Source organism: Gavia stellata, chromosome 18 (genome assembly GCF_030936135.1).
Source record: "Gavia stellata isolate bGavSte3 chromosome 18, bGavSte3.hap2, whole genome shotgun sequence".
In the NCBI taxonomy this organism is placed as follows: Eukaryota; Metazoa; Chordata; class Aves; order Gaviiformes; family Gaviidae; genus Gavia; species Gavia stellata.
In genome coordinates this window covers 2997747-3017599 of record NC_082611.1, presented here as the reverse complement: position 1 = coordinate 3017599, position 19853 = coordinate 2997747, and the positions used below count along the sequence as shown (strand labels likewise).

The 19853-nt window shown below is 50.9% G+C and overlaps 1 protein-coding gene across 1 annotated transcript in view; it reads right to left on the bottom strand.

Moving 5' to 3' along the window:
• Positions 1 to 11840, bottom strand: part of CACNA1H (calcium voltage-gated channel subunit alpha1 H) — a 258550-nt gene extending 246710 nt beyond the window's left edge. Inside the window, exon 1 of the mRNA XM_059826531.1 lies at positions 11569 to 11840. Coding sequence (XP_059682514.1) covers positions 11569 to 11840 — 272 coding nt within the window. The remainder of the gene's footprint in view (positions 1 to 11568) is intronic.
• Positions 11841 to 19853: the final 8013 nt, after the last annotated feature.

Sequence of the window (19853 nt, the reverse complement as noted above, 5' to 3'; positions counted from 1 at the left end):
GGGAGCCGGCTGCGAAATAATGTGCGAGAACTCACCCTGAACTCGCTTTGTGCCTTGATAAGAGATTTAAGAGACCGTGGTGGTCAATCAAGCCCTTCACGAGCCTCTCTTCATGTAAAAGACACACAGCGTAGAGTGAATTTTTACTGTTGCCTTATAAAACGCCCGCGAGGTGGGGGTTTGCACTGGAGCGGCCAGGAGACGCGTACCAGCAGTTGTGACCGTAATAAAAGTGTTTACAGCACTGGCGTATGCTTGAAATTGCAGAAACAATATTCAGGATCATTGATAAAGGGAAAACACCACAACCACATCTGAAACAGAACGCCCTTCTGACTTCTGCTCTTCCATTACCAGTGTTGATAGAGACGAAATTAAAATCCTTCGCAGGAAGCAAGGTGACGGAAATCCCAGCATATTTACAGACGTGGCATTTACCAGTGTCCTTGAGAACGGATCCGAATCTCTTTCCTTGGGAGCCTATTTAATAGGACAGCAACCTTCCTAGGGTTTGCTTCCAATGACTGGCATCTCTCCCACCCACCTGCCCATGACCAGAAGCCCAAGTATGTTAAATATTGGCCTAGGGGAAAAAAAAAAAAAGAAGATTCAGGAGAAAAAGGTGACATTTTATTTTTTCCCCTTCCTCAAGAGTTGCTCTGTACGGTTCAATCCTCCTGGCTATGAAATTCAGTAAGCCATAATGTTCCAACCGCTACAAGCCGCCTAGTCCCCACCACGCAAAAGTAGCTCGGATTTAACAACAAAATTACAGTGTACATTACACCATTATAGGCTCCGCACAAACAGACTTACAAAAGGGCCTAGTAATAAGAGGTTGGGGATATACAACATGCTTAGGGCTAAATCCTGCTCCTGCACCCATCAGCTTTGCCAGCATTGAAGTTACCTGACCTGGAACATGTGGCTGAAGAATAAGGTCTTGGTTTCTTGTCCAAGCCCAAACTGATGCGTCCCTACAGTCCTCCACAGGTGGAAACCCAAAGGCAATGACAAAGATCTCGCGGCTTCATTATTTCACCCCAGGAATTCAATCAGCATCTCCAAGTCTGACAGCACCCTTCTGGACAAGCCCAACCAAGGGATAAACTTGCTTGCTATCAACCTCCGTGAGAAAGGGTTTCATTCCTTTGCAAACAAAGTGAAGTCTGCTAGAAACACCAGCATGGGCACACACAAATATATATAAAGGCATACACGTAGTAAGTATGTACACACAAATATCGCATTTCCGTGTTCCTCTGCTTTCCCATCAGCTGTGCCCGAAACCTAAGCCCAAAGAATTTGTGTTTGCAGTACCAAAACCCACTGTTTGCTTTGGCTCCCGGTGAGCTCTTCGTCCTTTCCTCTCTCCATCATTCCCAATGAAGGAGATGTCAGTTGATGCTTTCTCTCCTTACCCACGTCAGGAAGCAGCCTGGGCTGCAGCTCCTCCGAGACAGGAGCAGAGCACTACGCTAATACCTGCGTACCCATTGCAAATCTCAGAGGGTTTAATCCAACAACAGGAAAATCAAAACAAACACGCGGGCGGAGAGGAGAGCGATGGGGATCGAAGAGTTTGGGTACGCCAAGCTTTGCGAGGGTCCCGGGGGATGCTCCCCCCAAAACATCCCTGTTTGTAACGTTCATCCAACATGCCAGCTAATGTAACTCTCCAGCCTTCTGGAACATGACAGATGTCCCAAACACCCCGTACCATAACTTGTGCTTTATTTTCTGCAGTGAGATCTACAGAATATTAGATATTCAGGCAAATCCTCATCCTGCTTTGCACCAGAAGAATGGAGGAAAGAGGCCAGGAGCAGTCACGCAGCTTAAATTCACCCTCTGAAGGGACTGCGATCACCAACAGATGCACGCACATACAAAGTCATCTTATTTCTCCGGCTGGCTTTTGGAGGCACTGCTTCTGAGCAAAATTGCAAGATACTAGTAGCATTGTGAAAGCACACAATTTCCATCTGTCAATTGAAACCGGCAAAATTACATCTCGAAGCTGGGCATTTAATCCATTGCCAAACTAGTCTGCCTGGTACAGTGCTGAGAACCAATTTTTATTAAGGGAAAGAAAGAGGAAAATTGTCTTTTACAGCTGCATCTTGTCAAAGCTCCCCTCCTCCGCCCCCAGCCCGGCCGGCCAGCTCCGGAGTGACCGCTCTGAGATTTCCCTGCGGCAGGAGGCTGGGAAGAGCCCTGGCAGCCCTGCACAGAGCTCATCAGCCTCTAATTCACTTCCAATTTGTCTCTATGCAAGCTGACGACTCCTAATTGCTGGTTCAGAAATACAGTGCATACCCTGATGATTTTAAGTCGGTCTGAGTTATCTTAGAATTAACTATTAGGGGAGATCACGTAATAACTCTCCCCATATCCCAGGCAGCTATATTCGGTTAAAGCGTATCTTACTTAAAATCACACTGCTGCTTCGGCGGCTGGATTAACGGATTGGCCACAAACACCAGATGCTACCTTAAAAAATAAGGGAAAAATCTGAGCTCAATTTCTTTTAAAACATCTGTGTAAACAGAGGTACCATATTTCTTGCACGAGTTTTAACGCTGGTGGCCAAGGTTGCTGCTGCACAGGTTGGGTGCCCAACCGGGTTGAACTCACAGCGTGACGTGTGACAGAAGGAACACACGCCCGCGTGTCTCCGGGCGGGCGGCCCACGGAGGCGAGGCTGTACCCCCGGGACTCCTGATTTACACCAGCGTAAGGAGGCGGCAGACCACAAGCTACGTGCATAATCCAGTGGGAAAGTAATCGGAGCTCTGTAAGAAGGCAGCTCAGTGCTTCTTGTCTGCAGAAGCAATTAAAACCGAAAAACAAATAAAAAAAAACCAAACAAGAAACAACAACAGACAAAGACACAGAGAAAAACATGATTCAGAGTTCATTCACTGTAAACTAATGTGATCCCGGTTGCTCTAATGGAGTTACTCCAAACATGTCATTTAGACACAGCATGGCAGATGAAGCTGAGGTTTTGCTCCCGAGCAAGCCCGGGTGGATGCTGCCGACCGGCCCCGCAGGAGCCAGCCCGAGCCCCAGAACGCCAGCTAACAAAAGCCAAGGGAAAGGTAGACAAGGGTATGCTTAAACTCAACTAGAATAAATCTAAAACTACTTTTGCATTTCAAAAACCTCACTAAAATGCAGTAAAGCATCTTCGAGACAGCTGTATGACACCCAGATATTCAGAAAATATCTATATCCAGCTTGGGGCTGCACTGCATAAAATTCATCTGCAACATAAAGAAGAGATAAGCTCTAGGCTCTGATCTTCTGCTCCCATTAATCAGCACAGTCCAACTCGTGTGATACGTTGGTTTACGTTTCTAAGGGATTTGCCATCTAGACAGGCTGGAAAAAACCCCATATGGACTCAATACATAAACCAAACTTGTAAACAAACTGCAAATTGAAACTGCATTTCTTGGTTCCCACCAGATTTGAGAGGTGAGAAAACTGAAGGCAATTGGAAAAAACTTTACAAAGTGGAGATTGGGATGCACCTTGTAAATGCCTTGAAAAGTAGCAAGTTAATTGCTCTGAAGGGTTATAAATTACAGTCTGAAAAATACGAGTAAATTGTAGATATTTCACAAAGATTACAAGTAATCTTTAGTAAAATCTGATGCAACGAGTTAGCGTCTCTCAGTTTCTCACTGGAGGGGAATATCCAGTACAGAACAATTTAAGAAAAATTGATAGAAAAGGAAAAGCACAAAGACATCCTAAAATAATTTCTATTACTATCTTCAGTGAAACTATACGGATAGTAAATTTGGATATGTGGATGCAGAGAGAGTTAATTTTTGAATCCATTGGCTTTTGTAGCAATAAAAGCACTACCTAGGTTAAGGGGTGAGGAAGAAACAGGCAGGGAAAAGTTTTCTAAGTGCATTTCCAAATTACACCTGCTCAGAGATTCCTGCTGCAATCCCGATGTGGGACAATAGTGAGATAAAGCCCTAAAATTCAGATGAGCTGCACACTCCACTTGGAATTCAAACAGAAATGCAGCAGGACAGGGATGGACGGGGTGTCAGGGGCTCCAACCACGGCCAGTGGCTCCCAGGGCACGGCAGCAAGGGTGACCAGAACTGGGGCTGAGGAGGGGATAAATATGATTCTATTTACTGAATATTGTATTTCGTTAACGACAAAGATCTAATTTTGTTTGCATTACTTATACTTCTGATTTACTTTGTACACTTTGCTCAGACGGACTTTTTTTTTTTTTGCTGTGAGTCAACTTCATTTCATCAGGCAATTTCACATTTCCATTCTTGGGCACCAGCACTCTATCTTTTTTTTCCCTTTTTTTTTTTATGGTTTCCCTATGCTCACACTTCTGAACGCACACAGGTATTACCACACGCCGTCAGTCCTTGCTGCAAAGAGCTACAGCAAAACCTCACCCCCTTGGAAAGCATTTTTATAATTAGCTTTTGCAACAAAAAAAGAAAAAAAAGGGTTAGAAAGTCATTTTGAAAACAGGAGCCAAGCACCAACTAATGCCTGATTGAGTTTGCAGAGCGCTTAACACCTTGCTCCGAGCAACCAGCCACCCCCCTGCCCACGCTGCCGTTCTTCCTAAATATCAGAGCCTCCAGCAGCGTTGCCATAGGACAGGGCTTTCCAACACTGGTCCATCCTCCCGAGTTTGGCTAGAAGACAGGAGTAAAAGGCGTTTCACAGAGGTACAAGCTATGAGCAGCTCTTAAGGAATTCAGGGTGCAATACAGAGGCGAGAGATGATGGCTTGTGGTGGTGGCCGGGACGCAGGTATGGCAACAAGCCAACGAAGGGAGTTTCTGTTGGTATTAAAGAGGAAACTCAGGACTAAACTGTTCACAGAAACACAGAATCACTAAGGTTGGAGAAGACCTGTAAGATCATCAAGTCCAACCCGCAACCCAACCCCCCCATGCCCACTAAACCATGTCCCGCAGTGCCACGTCCACACGTTCCTTGAACACCTCCAGGGATGGTGACTCCACCACCTCCCTGGGCAGCCTCTGCCAGTGCTTCACCACTCTCTCTGCAAAGACATTTTTCCTAATATCCAGCCTGAACCTCCCCTGGCACAACTTGAGGCCATTTCCTCTTGTCCTGTCACTCGTCACTTGGGAGAAGAGACCAACACCCACCTCACCACAACCCCCTTTCAGGCAGTTGTAGAGAGCGATGAGGTCTCCCCTCAGCCCCCTCTTCTCCAGACTGAACACCCCCAGCTCCCTCAGCCGCTCCTCAGCAGACTTGTGCTCCAGACCCCTCACCAGCTCCGTCGCCCTTCTCTGGACACGCTCCAGCACCTCAATGTCCTTCTTGGAGTGAGGGGCCCAAAACTGAACACAGGATTCGAGGTGCGGCCTCACCAGAGCCGAGTACAGAGGCATGATCACCTCCCTGCTCCTGCTGCCACACCATTTCTGATACAGGCCAGGATGCCGTTGGCCTTCTTGGCCACCTGGGCACACTGCTGGCTCATCTTCAGCCGGCTGTCGATCAACACCCCCAGGACCTTTTCCCACGGGCAGCTTTCCAGCCACTCGTCCCCAAGGCTGTAGCACTGCATGGGGTTGTTGTGACCCAAGTGCAGGACCCGGCACTTGGCCTTGTTGAACCTCATACAGTTGGCCTGGGCCCATCGATCCAACCTGTCCAGATCCCTCTGCAGAGCCTTCCGACCCTCCAGCAGATCAATGCTCCCACCCAACCTGGTGTCATCTGCAAACTTACTGAGGGAGCACTCGATCCCCTCATCCAGATCATCGATAAATATATTAAACAAGACCGGCCCCAAAACATCTCATCAACAGATGAGATGTATTGAGCCAACACAGAACGCTGACATGAAAGGAGCTAAAACACATGTGGACAACATATTTTTAGGCGAGTTACAATTTACAAGACTTTTCTTCCTTCTGTTTCCTAATTGCTTGTCATTCAGCGGGAGATGCTGCTGGGTGCACAGCACCTGCGCCTCTCACCAGATTCAGTGGGCGTCGTGGATGCTCAGCAGCTCCCAGGATGAGGCCAGAAATACATTTATTCGCTAACGGCTTTTTCCACAGCACACTAAATATTTTAACTGCAATATTTATATTCGGAGATGACAAATTATGATTCGGTCAAACCCTCCCATTGCACTTGTCAGGATACAGTCTGAATAAGAACAGATTAAAAGCAAAGCCTTTCTGATAAAGCTCCTCAAATCTGATACATGCTCATTATAGAGCAATCAAATGAAGTTTGTCAGACGGATGGGAGCCCAGACATGGCCACTTATACCCACTCCTCTCTGAGCTTCAGTATAACCCCCCAAATCACAAATTGCAATGCTCCCACAGGCGCAGGAGCCAGAACACGTCAACTGTGGAATAACGAACGAAGAGAACGGAAAACCTCGTGGCAGAGAACGATTTATAACGCTGCCCAGCAAACAGCTTAGCCCGGTATGAAGAACGGGAAGATGGAGCGAAGACCAGAGCTTTAGAAACAGAGCAGATACGCCATTTTGCGTGAAATGCATTTTTTCACCATCCAAGCGTACTTATAGACACCTATATTGAGGAATGCTTGGAAATAACACACAGGATGTTATTGTGGACATTGGGTTTGTCCTGAAAGACTTGAAGGGCAACTAGCAAGCGCTGCAAGGAGAAGCGCTTCAGAAAAAAAATTTAAAAAAATAAACCCCAGGTTTGATGCAAGCAGAGACTCTACCCAAACAGGAGAACAGAGCCGAGTCCCACAGAAATCAGCTGGCACCGACAAGCTCTGTAGCCACTTGAGAAAATAAGTCAGCGGAGGGTTTTTTCTGACTAAGGCATACAGAATTCAACCTGTAATGAATCACTGCGTGTTTTTATGAATCACTAAATAACCAGCAAAGTCGCTCAAGCCTTATCAAAGCCGTGCCGCAAAGCCGACGCTCGGCACCGTGACGGAAAGCAGGTTTAATCGCCGCTGCGCGTTACGTCCCGGGTTACAGCCCCTTCCTCCAGCCAGTCGTACAGTAAAACCCCTCGCAGCAATGCAACGTACTGGCGACGGACGCGAAGTCAGCGTTCCTCCCAGCTGCTCCGCCTCGGGCACCTGGACGGTGCCGGCTGCAATTGCCATCCCGTGAGTGAACCAACACGGGCCAGGAGCTGCGTCCAAATCCCCCCCAGGGCGCAGGGACATCTAGGGATTGATAAGAAGTGACTCAACACTTCGTTGATCAAAATGTTAGCCACAGCAAAATAATATATTAAAGAAAACACCCATCTGGATAGAGGCAGAGCTCCGTGTTTCTGGGGAGCCGTCAGTTAACAGCGACACTTTGGGAAGAGCCAGGAAAGGACCTCGCAGGATTGCAAAACCCCAAATTCTTCTCTATGCTACCCAACGTGCACACCGAGTACACAAAGTCCCACCCACAGACCTCTATAAATAATCCCACGTAGGAGATTCAGGACTGAAGAAATAAGTAAGTTTGCTTCCAATTATATATCTTTTTTTTAAAAAAGGCAAATTAAAAGCAAATCAGGAATAACAGAGGGAAAACACATTACAACTTGACAGTGAAAATTCCATTTCAACCCTTGCCCCTATCACCAGAACTATACTCAGGCTGTTCATTTGCTCTAAACTGTCACGTACAAGCGACTTTCTGGTTGAATTTGGGTTTGGAGGTAACCCTGAAGCTCGGAAGGAGACTGCTGTGCTGGAGCCATCGCTTAGGAAAGCTGGAGAATGACACTACACAGCCAACGGCTCGACAAAAGCCAGCCGTGAAAATCAGACCCAGAGCCAGTCCGAATGCTTTCTGCTCCTTTGATTAAACTTTAAGGGACACAACTCTTTGATTATCACTACCCACACCTGAAAATCAGCTCCTTGCAGATCTTTTGCTTTCTGTTGTTTGAGAATTCAGAAGTTTGTTGGGTTTATTAATATAAAACCATGCAAATGGGGGGGGGGGGGGGGGAAGGGAGGCAGGGCAGGATTTTTTCCAGGTTGTTCTTAACATTCCCAAACGCAGCACGGCTATTAAAAACACAAACGTGCATCTACTACATCTGCCCACTCCCCCGTATTCCCTCCGACGCGCAGCCCTTTGGGCGGACGCGTGCCTCCGGCTAGGCAGGCTCCCGGCCCCGTAAGCTGATCCCCGCCCCACCTGTCCCCCCGAGAACCAGGCAACAGCTTTTTTTAGCTATTTCTAAGCCTGGCAGTAACCCCTTCTGCTTAAACCACAGAGGCAAACCACGCTTTTGGCCCAGCCGCGGAGGATTTCCACCTGCTCCGGGCCACAGGTCTGGGCTATCTCTGCTACCGACAAATATTCGGAGCGGCCGGGCGGCTTGCGCGATTCAAGCCATCTGGATTGACAGGGGTTTGGGGGGAGCCCCGGGCGAGATGCGCTCGACGGCAGCCCCCGAACTGCGGTGGCATTTGGGTTTTTGGATGCTGACGCACCCAGGACCGTGGTGCAAACCCTGTGGCGCAAACCCTGTGGCGCAGCGGGATGCAGCTTCTCACCTCTGCTGGGAGCATCCCACGGGACCACCGCCAAGAGCCACCAGGGACCCGCTGGGAACCGGACCCCGAACGCGCAGGATGGGACACCCTCGCTTTTCAAGGCACCTCGGACAGACGGACAACTGTGTTCGCAGCCCGGGGACACGGGCGTGAAGTCTTCCTCCTTGGCGGAGCGGGGGGAAGAGCGCACAAGTTTTGGAGCTGAAACACTGCAGGGAAGACGCACGGAGATGCGCTCCCACGCCAGGAAATGCTCGGCGAGCGGAGGGATGCGGGCAGCGGGGGGCACAGAGCAAGTCCTTCTCCCCCCACCAAAAAAATAAACCCCAAAGAGAGCAAAGGACAACTTCCCCAGCAAGAAAAAGCACCATGGAAGGAGGGAAGCTGCTTTTCAGAAGGGGTTAGTGCTTCCCAGGTGAGCGAGCACCACAGCCAAAGCTCTTCAGACTCAGATTTCGGGAGACATCACAGTCACGTCCCTTCCTTCTGTAAAGGAGGGAGATTTTAACGCAAACGTAAAGCTCGTTATCGTGGTTTATGGATCTGCCCTTCTGGGTGGGCAGGAAGGGTCACCAAAACTGCACCACTGGCCAGAAACCACCTTTGTGTCGCCATCTTCTCTTTCAGGTTACTCTTCCCCCGGGACAGGCGCTCGGGGAATCTCAGCCCTCCTCACAGCCATCCGCCCGCGCTCCTCCTTGAGCAGTCTCCCCACCTAGCTGCTTTCCAAGTGTCCCAGCCCCGCGGCGGTGGCACTTGGCCCCGAGCTGCCCGACCTCCGGCTGCCCGCGGTCCGACACGCGCCCAGCACCGCCCGGGCACGGCACCAGCTCCCGAGCAAGACACACGTCTCCTCGCTTCGAGGTTGCTCGACACAGCTTCGTTAATCGGCTCCAGCAATCACAACCACCAGCAAGGCGAGCGCTCACGCCAAGAAACTTAAGAGTCGGCACCGAAGGATTATTCTCACGGCGACGCGTGGGACTGCTGGCGACCGGGAGAAGGGGAAAAAAAATCCCAGCAAGGAGCTCGTCCCTACCGCTGCGATACGTCGTGAGCTTTGTTCTGCTACAACCAAAACGTACCGGCTCTGACAGCAATAACGCTACAACACAAGGCTTATGTAGTTTTATTAAATTTCTGCTTCGCTACTAACCAACCGTCACAGTTTCCATCTAATATTATGTCAGACGGGTAAGTTTTGCAAAGGAACTGGCTCTCCTGTGAATTCTTAGGAGAGATGCTGAAAGGCAAAACAAAAGCACAGCCTCGCCCTGCGGCGGCACGAGCACACCTGAACCCTCTTTTGCACAAGCCTCCCTTGCTCCGCGCCGACGCTGCTTTGCTTTTCCTCCAGCTGCAGCTTAATTTGTCAGCGGCACCAGCTTCGGGGACGCCGAACCCCGAGCGGCGCGCGGGAGAGGGAGAGCCCACCACGGCTGAAGGAGAAGGCTTCTCCATCCCGCCTGCCCCCGAAGTTTTGAAACACGATAACCGGCTCTAAGAGATCTGCCTTGAGTGACTCCCAGCTGCAACAGGACCGCAGTGCCCTCCCCAAGCCCCTCCAGGGCCGGCTGTATCACTTTTTTTGTTATGGAACCATCATTTCCATTTAATATTTATACGGCTAAAGCATCGGTGCGGAGATCAACCACTTGTTTACTTCTCCCTTCCACCCACGGGCGCATAGGAGCCCAGTCCCCCCCTCGCAACGGTGTAAAGCAGAAATATCTCTGCAAAAGTCAATAGTTGGCATAAACTTAGTTTAAATGCGAGGAGACCCGAGGCCGTAACAATTGTGGGGTTTCCCTCTAAGTTATTTCCCCTAATAACAGACCAAGGCAGTGTTCTGGGGAGGATTGTGCAATTCCTCCTAACAACAACGCTCGACTCGGTGGTGTTGCTGAGGAAAACAGTGATCTCGGATGCACACGGGTTTCTTTGGTTAACTGAAGCGAGATCAATAATAACCGTATTAATAAATAATGCTTTTAATAGCAGTGGCAGGATATAGGCAGCAAACTGCAGGCAGGTATCGGGGATAGGCAAAAGCATTAATTATCTGCATAACGTCAATGCTTCCGAGCTGCTGTGCAGAGCAAAGCTAAAAGCTCACTTTCTGAAGATTATCGAGACAGACTGACAACTCTCTGCTTGCACACAAGCATTTCGGGTAAAATCCAATTTTTTTGGATGTCACAACCGAGAGGAACACGCTGCTCTTTTTCATTTAACATTAATAAACTGGGTAAAGGACACGGGGTGTGGGGGGGGAAGATTTAGAGGCTTGGCTGTCCTCTTCCTTCCCTGCTTACAAGTTGCAAAAGAACAAAAGCAAAGGGGAGTTTTCGGGACCCGAGGCGAGCGAGGCACGTGCCTTCCCCAAACCAACTCCAACCCGCTCCATTTTTCTGCGCCGAGAAAGCGCACATGCACTCCGAGCTCTCTTACATAAACACCAAAAGGGTCAGCGTCTCTCCGAAATTCCCCACCGCCTCCAAAATAAATACGAGGTTGGCTTTAAACTTCGCTCCTTCCCGCCCCACCGAGAGATAAGTGAAGTTGAGGGGTTTCTCCCAGCTGCGGGTCCTGGGGGGCCGCCGCTCAGCATCCTCCACCGCCCTGCGATGCCCAGGCCGGGCACCTTGTCCTCGCTCCCGCACCGGACGGTGGGATGATGCTGGTGGAGCCGAGGGGACCTTGGCGTGTGTCCCCCCCGACTGAGGCCAGTGGGATGAGCACGGGATGGGGGGACGCGCTCCCCGCCTGTCCCGCTCCTCCAAAGCCCCACATCCCCCTCCCCGCGGTTGGGGATGGGGACAGCACGGGGGGGGGCACTGGGGACCCCGGAGGCTCCGTGGCATCCCCGTGCGCTGGAGGGACCCGGCAGCCCCCAGGACGCAGAGCCCCGACGGGGCGCTCCGGGCACGGAGGGGGGTCCCAGGGAAGGGTGTCCCCATCGGGGGGGGGGGGGGGGGGGCGCGGAGCCCCTCGGGGAAAGGATATGGGTTACAGACCAGCCTGAGGCACCAGCTGCGCGGGCGGGTGGTTTGCTTGAGGCAGAAGAAGGCGGTGGGTGCCAGCGCCGGGTAAGGCACCTGCTCCTCCTCCTCGGAGGCCAGGTCGGGCGGCGGGTCGCGGCCGGGGGAGCCGCCGGGGCCGGGGCCGGCATCCTCCGGCGGCTGCTCGGCGGGGCGGCGCGGCGGCGCGGCGATAGGCACCCGCACCTCCCCGCCGGCCGGGCGCGGCAGCGGCTCTCGGCTCTCGCCATCGGTCATGGTAGCGGCCAGCACCTGCGGGGCAAGGGCAGGGGGTCAGGGGCGGCGGCCCCCCGGCGGCGGGGCGCTCCCCGGCGCGGCTCCCACCTGGCCCCGCCGCTCCGGCCACAACAAAGGCGGGCGACGGGGGTCGAGGCGCCTCCCGGGCGCGGCCGCTCCCGCCCCCCGGGGAAGCTGGGGCTGCCCCCCCCCCCCGTCCCCGGGGTGCCCCCACCCCCCGGCTTATTCATTTTCGGGGGTGGACAATTGATGGGGGGGGTGTCCTACCTTAGTTTGGCGGAGCGCGGTGTCCCCAGGAGCATAGCCGTGCCTTCCAGTTCACATGGGACCAGGCAGCAATCGGGGCGCCGGGAGGCGGCGGATCTCCCCCCCCCAGACACACACCAGCACCCCGTAAATCCAGCGGGGGGGGGGGGGGGGGGGGGCGGCGTGCGGCTGCCGCCCGCCCGCGGGGATGGAGGATGGAGGAGGGCTGGGGAGGAGGAGGAGGAGGAGGAGGAGAGACGGGGGCGGGGGCCCTTCCCGAGCCGAGCGGAGCCTCTCCCGACGGTAATCCCAAGGAGCGAGCGGGCAGCTCCGCAGCCGCTTTGCAAAGCTTCGCCCGTGCCGAACAGGAAACTTCGGATTTACCGGGGGAGGAGGGAGAGGAGAGGGGAGGGGAGACGCGGAGGCGGAGGGGGTTGGGAGCGCGGCGGGGCAGGGCGGGGGCGGGCAGCCGGGAGGAGCCGGGGCAGCCCCGGGGGGGCGGGGGGGGCGGCCCGCAGGGCCCCCGGCCACGCTGCCCTCGCCCTGCCTTTGTTCGGGCTGCGGGCGATGCGAGGGGAAGGGCAGGTCGCCCAGGCCCTCTCGGGGAGCCACCCTCACGGGGGGGGGGGGGAGGTGGACCCCCCCAGCGCAGGCGGAAAAGACTTCGCAAAGGCGGTGGAGGGGGGACCGCCTTCGTCCCCCGCTCCCTGCCCCGGGGGCTGCGCGGCTCCAGCTCCGCCGGGCTCCCCGCGGCCGTGCACCCCCAAAGGGGGAGATCCCCCCCCCCGGGGCTCCAAGCGGGGGCTGAGGGGGCGGGAGGGCCCCCCCCGCCCCGGGGGCCGCTGCGTGGGAAGGCGCCCGGCGCCGCTCCCACGGGGGGGGCGCGAGGCTGCCACAGCCCCCCGGAAACCCCGCTCGCCCCCCGGGGCATTAATTCATTAGTTTTATTAAATAAACGTATAAGCCCAAGTGAGAGGTCGGAGCGTTTCAATAAATAAGGCTCGGCCCTTCAGCTGCAGGGATTTTTAGCTGAGTAGCTAATCTGCTCAAGGGCTTAGCTTGGAGGGATCAGAATAAACAGATAATAGAAAGTCGTTACAGGCACCGTCCCCCTAAACTCCGCTTAGGAAGTTTTATTCTTTTAAGTTATTTCCAATTCCGTGAATTATATCTGAATGTAGTCCAGGGATGGAGGGGGGGGGAAGAGAGATTAAAAAATGTTAGCTAGCTACATTCCCCTCAACTGGAATGTTTTAAAGAGTGAGTTCATTATATACCACCACATTCAATTTGCAAATGCAGTTCCCAACGCTATTCTTCATGGTTAATAACTGGGAATTGATTGAAAAGGGAGGTCATGCAGCTTTCAAAGCAGAAAGAGCCCAGCCTAATGGGGCTAGCGAAGAGATGGTTCTACATACACACTTTCAATGGTTGTTTTATTAGATGTTTGCAGGTTGTGATTAACAGCATGTGGCAATTTTATTATTGAACAAACAATGCCTCTGACAAGCAGGACGCAGGCTGCAAAGCGACCGTGAACTGTGCAAAGGAGAGATTGCACTTGGAGTTTCCACACGTTTGTACAAGCTAATTAGGGCAAATCATAAATTACTGTGGGAAGGGAAGAGTCGTATGTGAGTTGGTGGAGCTCTCCTTGAGCAAACCGTCTTCCACTCGTAAATTATCTCGCTCGGGAAAATGACCTTTACAGGAAGAAAAGGAGGTTTACTAAAATGGGAATCGGGAGAAGGAGAGGCCAAGCCTCGGGAGCAAGCGACGCCTCTTGACCCTCTCCCAAAGGCAGAAGCTGCCCAGGCAATAAACTTTCCTCCGTGCCGCCCCTCCAGCGCCGTGGCAGGAGAGCGGGATGCTGCTCCCACGACTGAGAAATCCATCTTCAAAGCTCTTCCCCACCAGCTGTCCGGAGCACCGGCTCCTGCCCTTCCCCAGGCAGCGGCTGGGTGGAAGCTCAGAGCCCTGGCGAGCTGCAGACATCTTTGCCATAGCCGGAGAGCGCACACAGGGAGCCTGACCTTTCCCAGGTCTTAACCTGTTGCCTGATGGAGAGTATTTAAAGCCAAGAGCCTAATTAATAAACTCCATGCAACGATGGCGGCTGAGAAGGACTTTTCTTGTAAAACAGAGGATTTTGAAGAAGCCTGGCAAAGAACAGGCCCAATCCTAACCCCAGTGGGGATTTTTGGCTCCTTCTGCAAAGGATCAGGATTAATTCCAAAGGTGGTCGTTATTGAAAAGAGACAACATTTTGTTGGCAAAACTATTTGCTTCCTCCCCTATTTCCTGCCTAACCCACATAGAGTGGTTGGAAGGAGGAGGCCAGATTCTGCTCCATTTACTCCAGATTTGTCTCCAGCTGACTGCACCGACAGCGGTAACACTTCTTCAGGTTTACACGAGTCAGAAGGATCTGGCCACAGCATTTCTCTCATTAATAAACCACCAGAAAATTTAAGATCAATACTAATCTGAGGATACACAGAATACCCAGAATGGGCACTTGGCTTGCAAAATCACAGCTGACATAATGGGATGTGTAATGCTCTTAGCTGGCCCTAATAAATCATCCCCCGCTGGCACGCACCCGGGTGTATTCCAGTCTGCATGCAAGGTGGCCAGGCTGGAGACGTCCACATCGGCCCCAAAATCATACAGAGTGGAGAGGAGAGCTGGGGTCCCTGTCCCGGGCTCACGAGTGAGGTGCGTGAGCATTGGGAAGGCAGGGGTGCTGGGTCCCGTCGTGGGAGACATCACCCGTCCCGGGTGCTCGCTGGGGTGGGAGCTCAGCAGGGCAAACTCACGGGGCTCCTGAAGTTATCGGAGCCACGACGGTTTCAACAGCTCAGAAACCAGATCTGCTCCGACCCCGACAGCCAGCATGCGGGCTGAGCACACCTAACCTCGCCTGATTCTTCCCCATCTGATGGTCACAGAATCATTAAGGTTGGAAAAGACTTGTAGGATCATATTTAGCGTGTAGCAGCCATTTGCAAACTGTCACAGATAGGACTTTACAAGAAAATCCCCGGTTGTCTCAGGTGTTTTTCATAAAGTAGCCAATTCTATTTAACATTCCTCCTCCGAAACTTGCCTACAGCCTCTCAAAGGCTGCAAACCTTCCAGTGACCCCGCTGAAGGGAGGAGCAGCGTCTCCAGCCCTGCAGCCTGCCCAGCTCCGGGGAGGACATCAGGATGCTCCTCCCGGCTGCTACGCCTTGAGTCAGGAGCAACCCAAAGGAGACCCGCTGCCAGGGTGACACGCCACCGGGATTAAAAATCAATTTCTCAAGGTCACGGGCACGGTGAGAGCGGGACCAGGCATCCCTGCACGACTCACGCCCTGCTCGCTAGCGAGGCTCGAAAGGGAGCCTTTGCCAACATCTATAAAATGTGCTGGGTGTGCCATCGTAGTGTACTGTCAGATGAAACCCAGGCAGTAAATCAAGCGGCGTAGCACAGCTTAATGCCCTCCTCTGTGATTGTATGTGATGCACAGCCTCTTCCCATCGAGTTGCAAGGATCAGCTGGGAAAAAGAAAAAAAATAAAAATCTGATTTGACTTTTGGGGTTTGATGCTGCGGCGCTTCCCAGGCTAAGATGAGATCAGTATGTCAGCCCCATAGTTTAAAGCTTCTTCGTGTTCTTATGCCTATTAAGCTGACCTCTTATAGATGGAGTCTGACAGAGGTGCCGAATACTTTATGTAATTTTTTTTTTTACTGGATCTAATTCTAGCTGACTCAAATCTGGGTTTTTCTGATTGCAGAAAAACCTTCAAACAAGGAACAATCTAGCTAATAGTGCTTGCATAAATCATCCTCAAAATAATGAGTATCTGTGGAGTGAATTCATTTAGCTAAATAGATGGAGGACCACTTTAAAGTTATTTAGAAAGATTAACAAAAGAGAAGGGAAATGAAAAACAGATAATAAATTGATGAGAGAAGGGGGAAATTGTATTAGAAACAATGAATTTATAATAAATTCAAAATGTTAAGGAGAAATTTCCAAAAAAGGAGATTGGCACCATGGCAGTTTGGCTGCGCTGGTGCTAAAATGTATTTTTAATTAAAATACACGGATGTTAAAATGCATTTTTAAATAGATAGATAAATAGGTCCCCCGCCAAAATTATATTTTTACTTCTATGACTTTCAGATTCACCCATAATTTGTCATTTCCTCAGCACAAGAAAAGACTCGTCTACTCCAGGGCTAGTTCTTCCATTGCACTCAACGCACCTTCATCAGCCACTGACTACAGGAAGCCAAACTGCACGAGTCCCCCGGGCAGATCGCAGCGCTTACTCCTCCGCAAATGGATTGTTCTGATGCGTTTTTGGTATCTCAAAGCCCCCACAACAGCTCTCGATCTGCATTCCAGTGGCAGCAGCAGACGTGGATTTTCTTTCCTCTCCGTCAGCAATTTAGTGAGTATTCTCTCCCCATGAAGTCTCATCCTGGGTCTTCAAGCCATTATGGAGCAATGTTTAGGTTCTCTGTAGCCAAGCCTGGAGAAATCCACCAAGAGGTCCCCACAAGGAGTACAAAGCCTTCAAGTCCCACCTAAATCCTGAGCAAAACTGGGATGATGCTTCAACCAACATGATGCTTTTGAGATCAAGTCTACCACTCACGGTTTATCCTCCAGAAAACCACCATTCTTCAGGAGAAAGCGTCCCTTAACAACTTCTGGTGTTAAAGAAGCACAAGGCTATCCATCTTCAAAACCCTTCACCCACCTTGCACTGTGTTTCCAGTCTCATGGCTGAATGTGCAGCGTTTACAAATACATCACTGAGCGAGCGTATTTCAAACCCACGCATTTTTGGACAGGCTCAAAAACTGCATTGTGGCTTCTCCCTCTCTTCAGTTGTGTTTGCCGCTTTGATTTATTTACTTCTCATATCACGTTTAGACTCGCTAAATATAAAAACTGTTCAAAATAACTGTGCAAAATATTCTCCAGGTCCTCGAGGAAAAAAAATGCATTGCTCAGATCTGCCTTCTCATGTTTTATGGTTTTAGCACGTGTTGTAAATAGAATATTTCCATAATAAATATTTGATAAAAATAATTTCCGTGTAAAGTTAGTTCTAAGCCAATAGCCCCAGAAAGGCAGAAGAGGAGCTATCAGGTTGGCAGCAACATTCGGTGCCTTCCTGAAAACGTTCCCCAAACTTACTGGAAGAGACCACCTTGAGTGGGGAAGACAAGTTTGGTCTCCACATTCCCCCTTTGCCTTACCTCCTCCTCGTCTCCTCGATGTGGACACCGGCCCGGCGAGAAGGAAGCAACGTCAAGGAGGCCAAGAGTCACAGATGTGTTTTCTGACAATCAAAGTCATGTCAGTCTGTGGCTTGATAGATCATTTCCCTGCCTTCACGCTCAAGCCTTCACATAACTTACCGGGACCTCTCCTCTTTCACTCATGGACCTGAGGACCGAAGCATCTCTCTTCAAGAAGACCCTTAAGTGCGGGTTGCTGCCCCCCTTGAAGTCCTTGGGACGTTAGTGTTGGTCCACACTTATGTTTGCAACTAAGCTCATCTCTAAAGCTCAGAGGTCAACTTGAGCACCGTGCGCTATTTACCAGCGCTTTCCCAACAGCTTTTCTAACAATCGTGCAGGTTCTGGTGAGCCAGATTTCCCGACTGCGTTTTGAGTCACATTTTGAATAAAGCTGCTTGTGGCAAGAAGTCACCATAGCCATGATTTCCCCTTTCCTGGAGCTGGAATTTCATATTCCTTTAATTTCATTCATTGCTCTGTAGCCTTATTCAGTGAGAATGAGAGGAGTTTCACTTTTACAGGTGCCTGGTACATTCCTACTTGTTTATTGGACAGGCAAGACAAGACAAAAATAATGAATTTTCAGTTTGTTGCCAGTATCAAAAATGCTTTTGGTGGAGATCTAAAACTGCAAAGGCTGCACAAATCTGATTTCTTGCTGAAAATTTATGCCTCTTCTACTGAGAAGACAACAGAAAATTAAAGACAAAAAAAAAACAGTTTAACCAAAGAGGCACCAGAGCAGTTTTAAAATGAATTAAAATTATTTTTTTCATTTAAAGGACTTCACTGTAGGTCAGGCCCCTTCAGAGCCAAAATTATTCTAATTGATTATATGGTAAATGCATTTGTGATGCGACAGGGTATTTGAAATCACTGAGGCAAACTGCTGATGGTGCAGATTAGCTAATTTACTGGACAAAATGACCTTTGTTGCACTAAGAATGAAATCTTGCGGGACAGAAGTCTTTTAAACAGCTGCTAATAGTTTAAATGAATTACCCAAGAAGATGATGTTGAAGAGCTGAATGTATTACAGGACTTAACATAGTAGGGGATATATACAGAATATGTATGGGCTGAATATATTAGAGGATGCTTTGCATGAGAAATAACTTAATTTGGGACCCACAGGCTTCTGCTGTTACGTGTCCGTAGAGGGGAAGCAAGCAGCTACCTCTTCTACAGGCTAAATCGGTTGACGTTTGTCTTCCACCCCTCAAAGACAACTGTTGTACAGCAAACGCATGGTAAGGGAGCGTGTCCGAAGAGGCAAAATATTGCTCTCTGTTGCATTGCTGTAGAGGTTTGGCTACCGAGCAGGAAACTGTTCAGCTGGGACACGTGCAGGTAGCCTGAGCCATGCACAAGCCTGCCCTGCTCTGGGCTCGGTGCCGTGCAGGAGGACCGTGCGGAGACGAGCGAAAGCTCACTCTGAATGCAACAGGAAACAAAAGCTAAGCAGTGCCGCATCCTTCTCCAGCAGTAATTTCCTCGTGCTATGAAAGTCATATAATGTTCTTTACACAATTTATTGTAAATCACTCATGGCTTGTTTAACACTCCGCTGATTTTATCTTGATTTATTGCATTGCCACCCTGCACGGCGAGGCAACAGCCGTGGCTTTATGGTCTTTAATCAAAGCCCAAACACCTGTAATTTGCAGCCCGTGGCTGAGGGTTGCTGTACCCAAAGTCCCTGTGTGGTGCTCAGCGTCCTGCGAGCCCATGTGCCGTGGGCAGAGCCCAGAGCACTGCACAGACACAGGCGGGGGGTCAGCGCTGCTCCGCTCCCCTCCTCCTTTTGCAGCCCACCGAGGTCGGGCACTGCCAGGCCAACGCACTGAGGACCACACTGCACAGCCCTGGGATTTCGTCTCCCCATTGCTTTTGGGGGGGGGATGGTGAGCCCACGAGCTCATCTGCCTGCTCCTGTTACCCTTTACCTTAGTGTTCCGTGGTGGCTTCTACAGAGCTTGGGTGAGATCATGGTCCCTCAGCTGTCCATACAGTCCCTGGCGCAGAATGTCCGTATTCCTCAAAAAGCTGATGGTCTGGTGAGGCAGAGATCAGGAAAACAGAAGCATTAGCATCCTCAGAGAGACAACAGCGTTTTAGCCCCGGAATTTACCTGGGGGTCACACAGGCAGCATGTGGCAGAGCCAAGAGCAGATTGAGACCCCCCTAAGACTTAATTACAAAATTAGCCTCTCCCTTTTTGGGCATTAGGGCACATTGCAAGAAAACAGTTGGTGCTGGCTCCGAGGAGATGAGCAACAGTAGGCATTGGACTACTGCAAACCCATGGAGAGGACCTGGAAGTCAGGAAAGCATCTTTTCCTCCTTTTCTGTGGGGCAGCCGATGAGACAAAATGTAAGGAACGGTTGCTGGGAAGAATCCTTTCATCACTTCAGACAGCTAACAAAGTCAAAAATAAATATTTCAGCCTTGGCA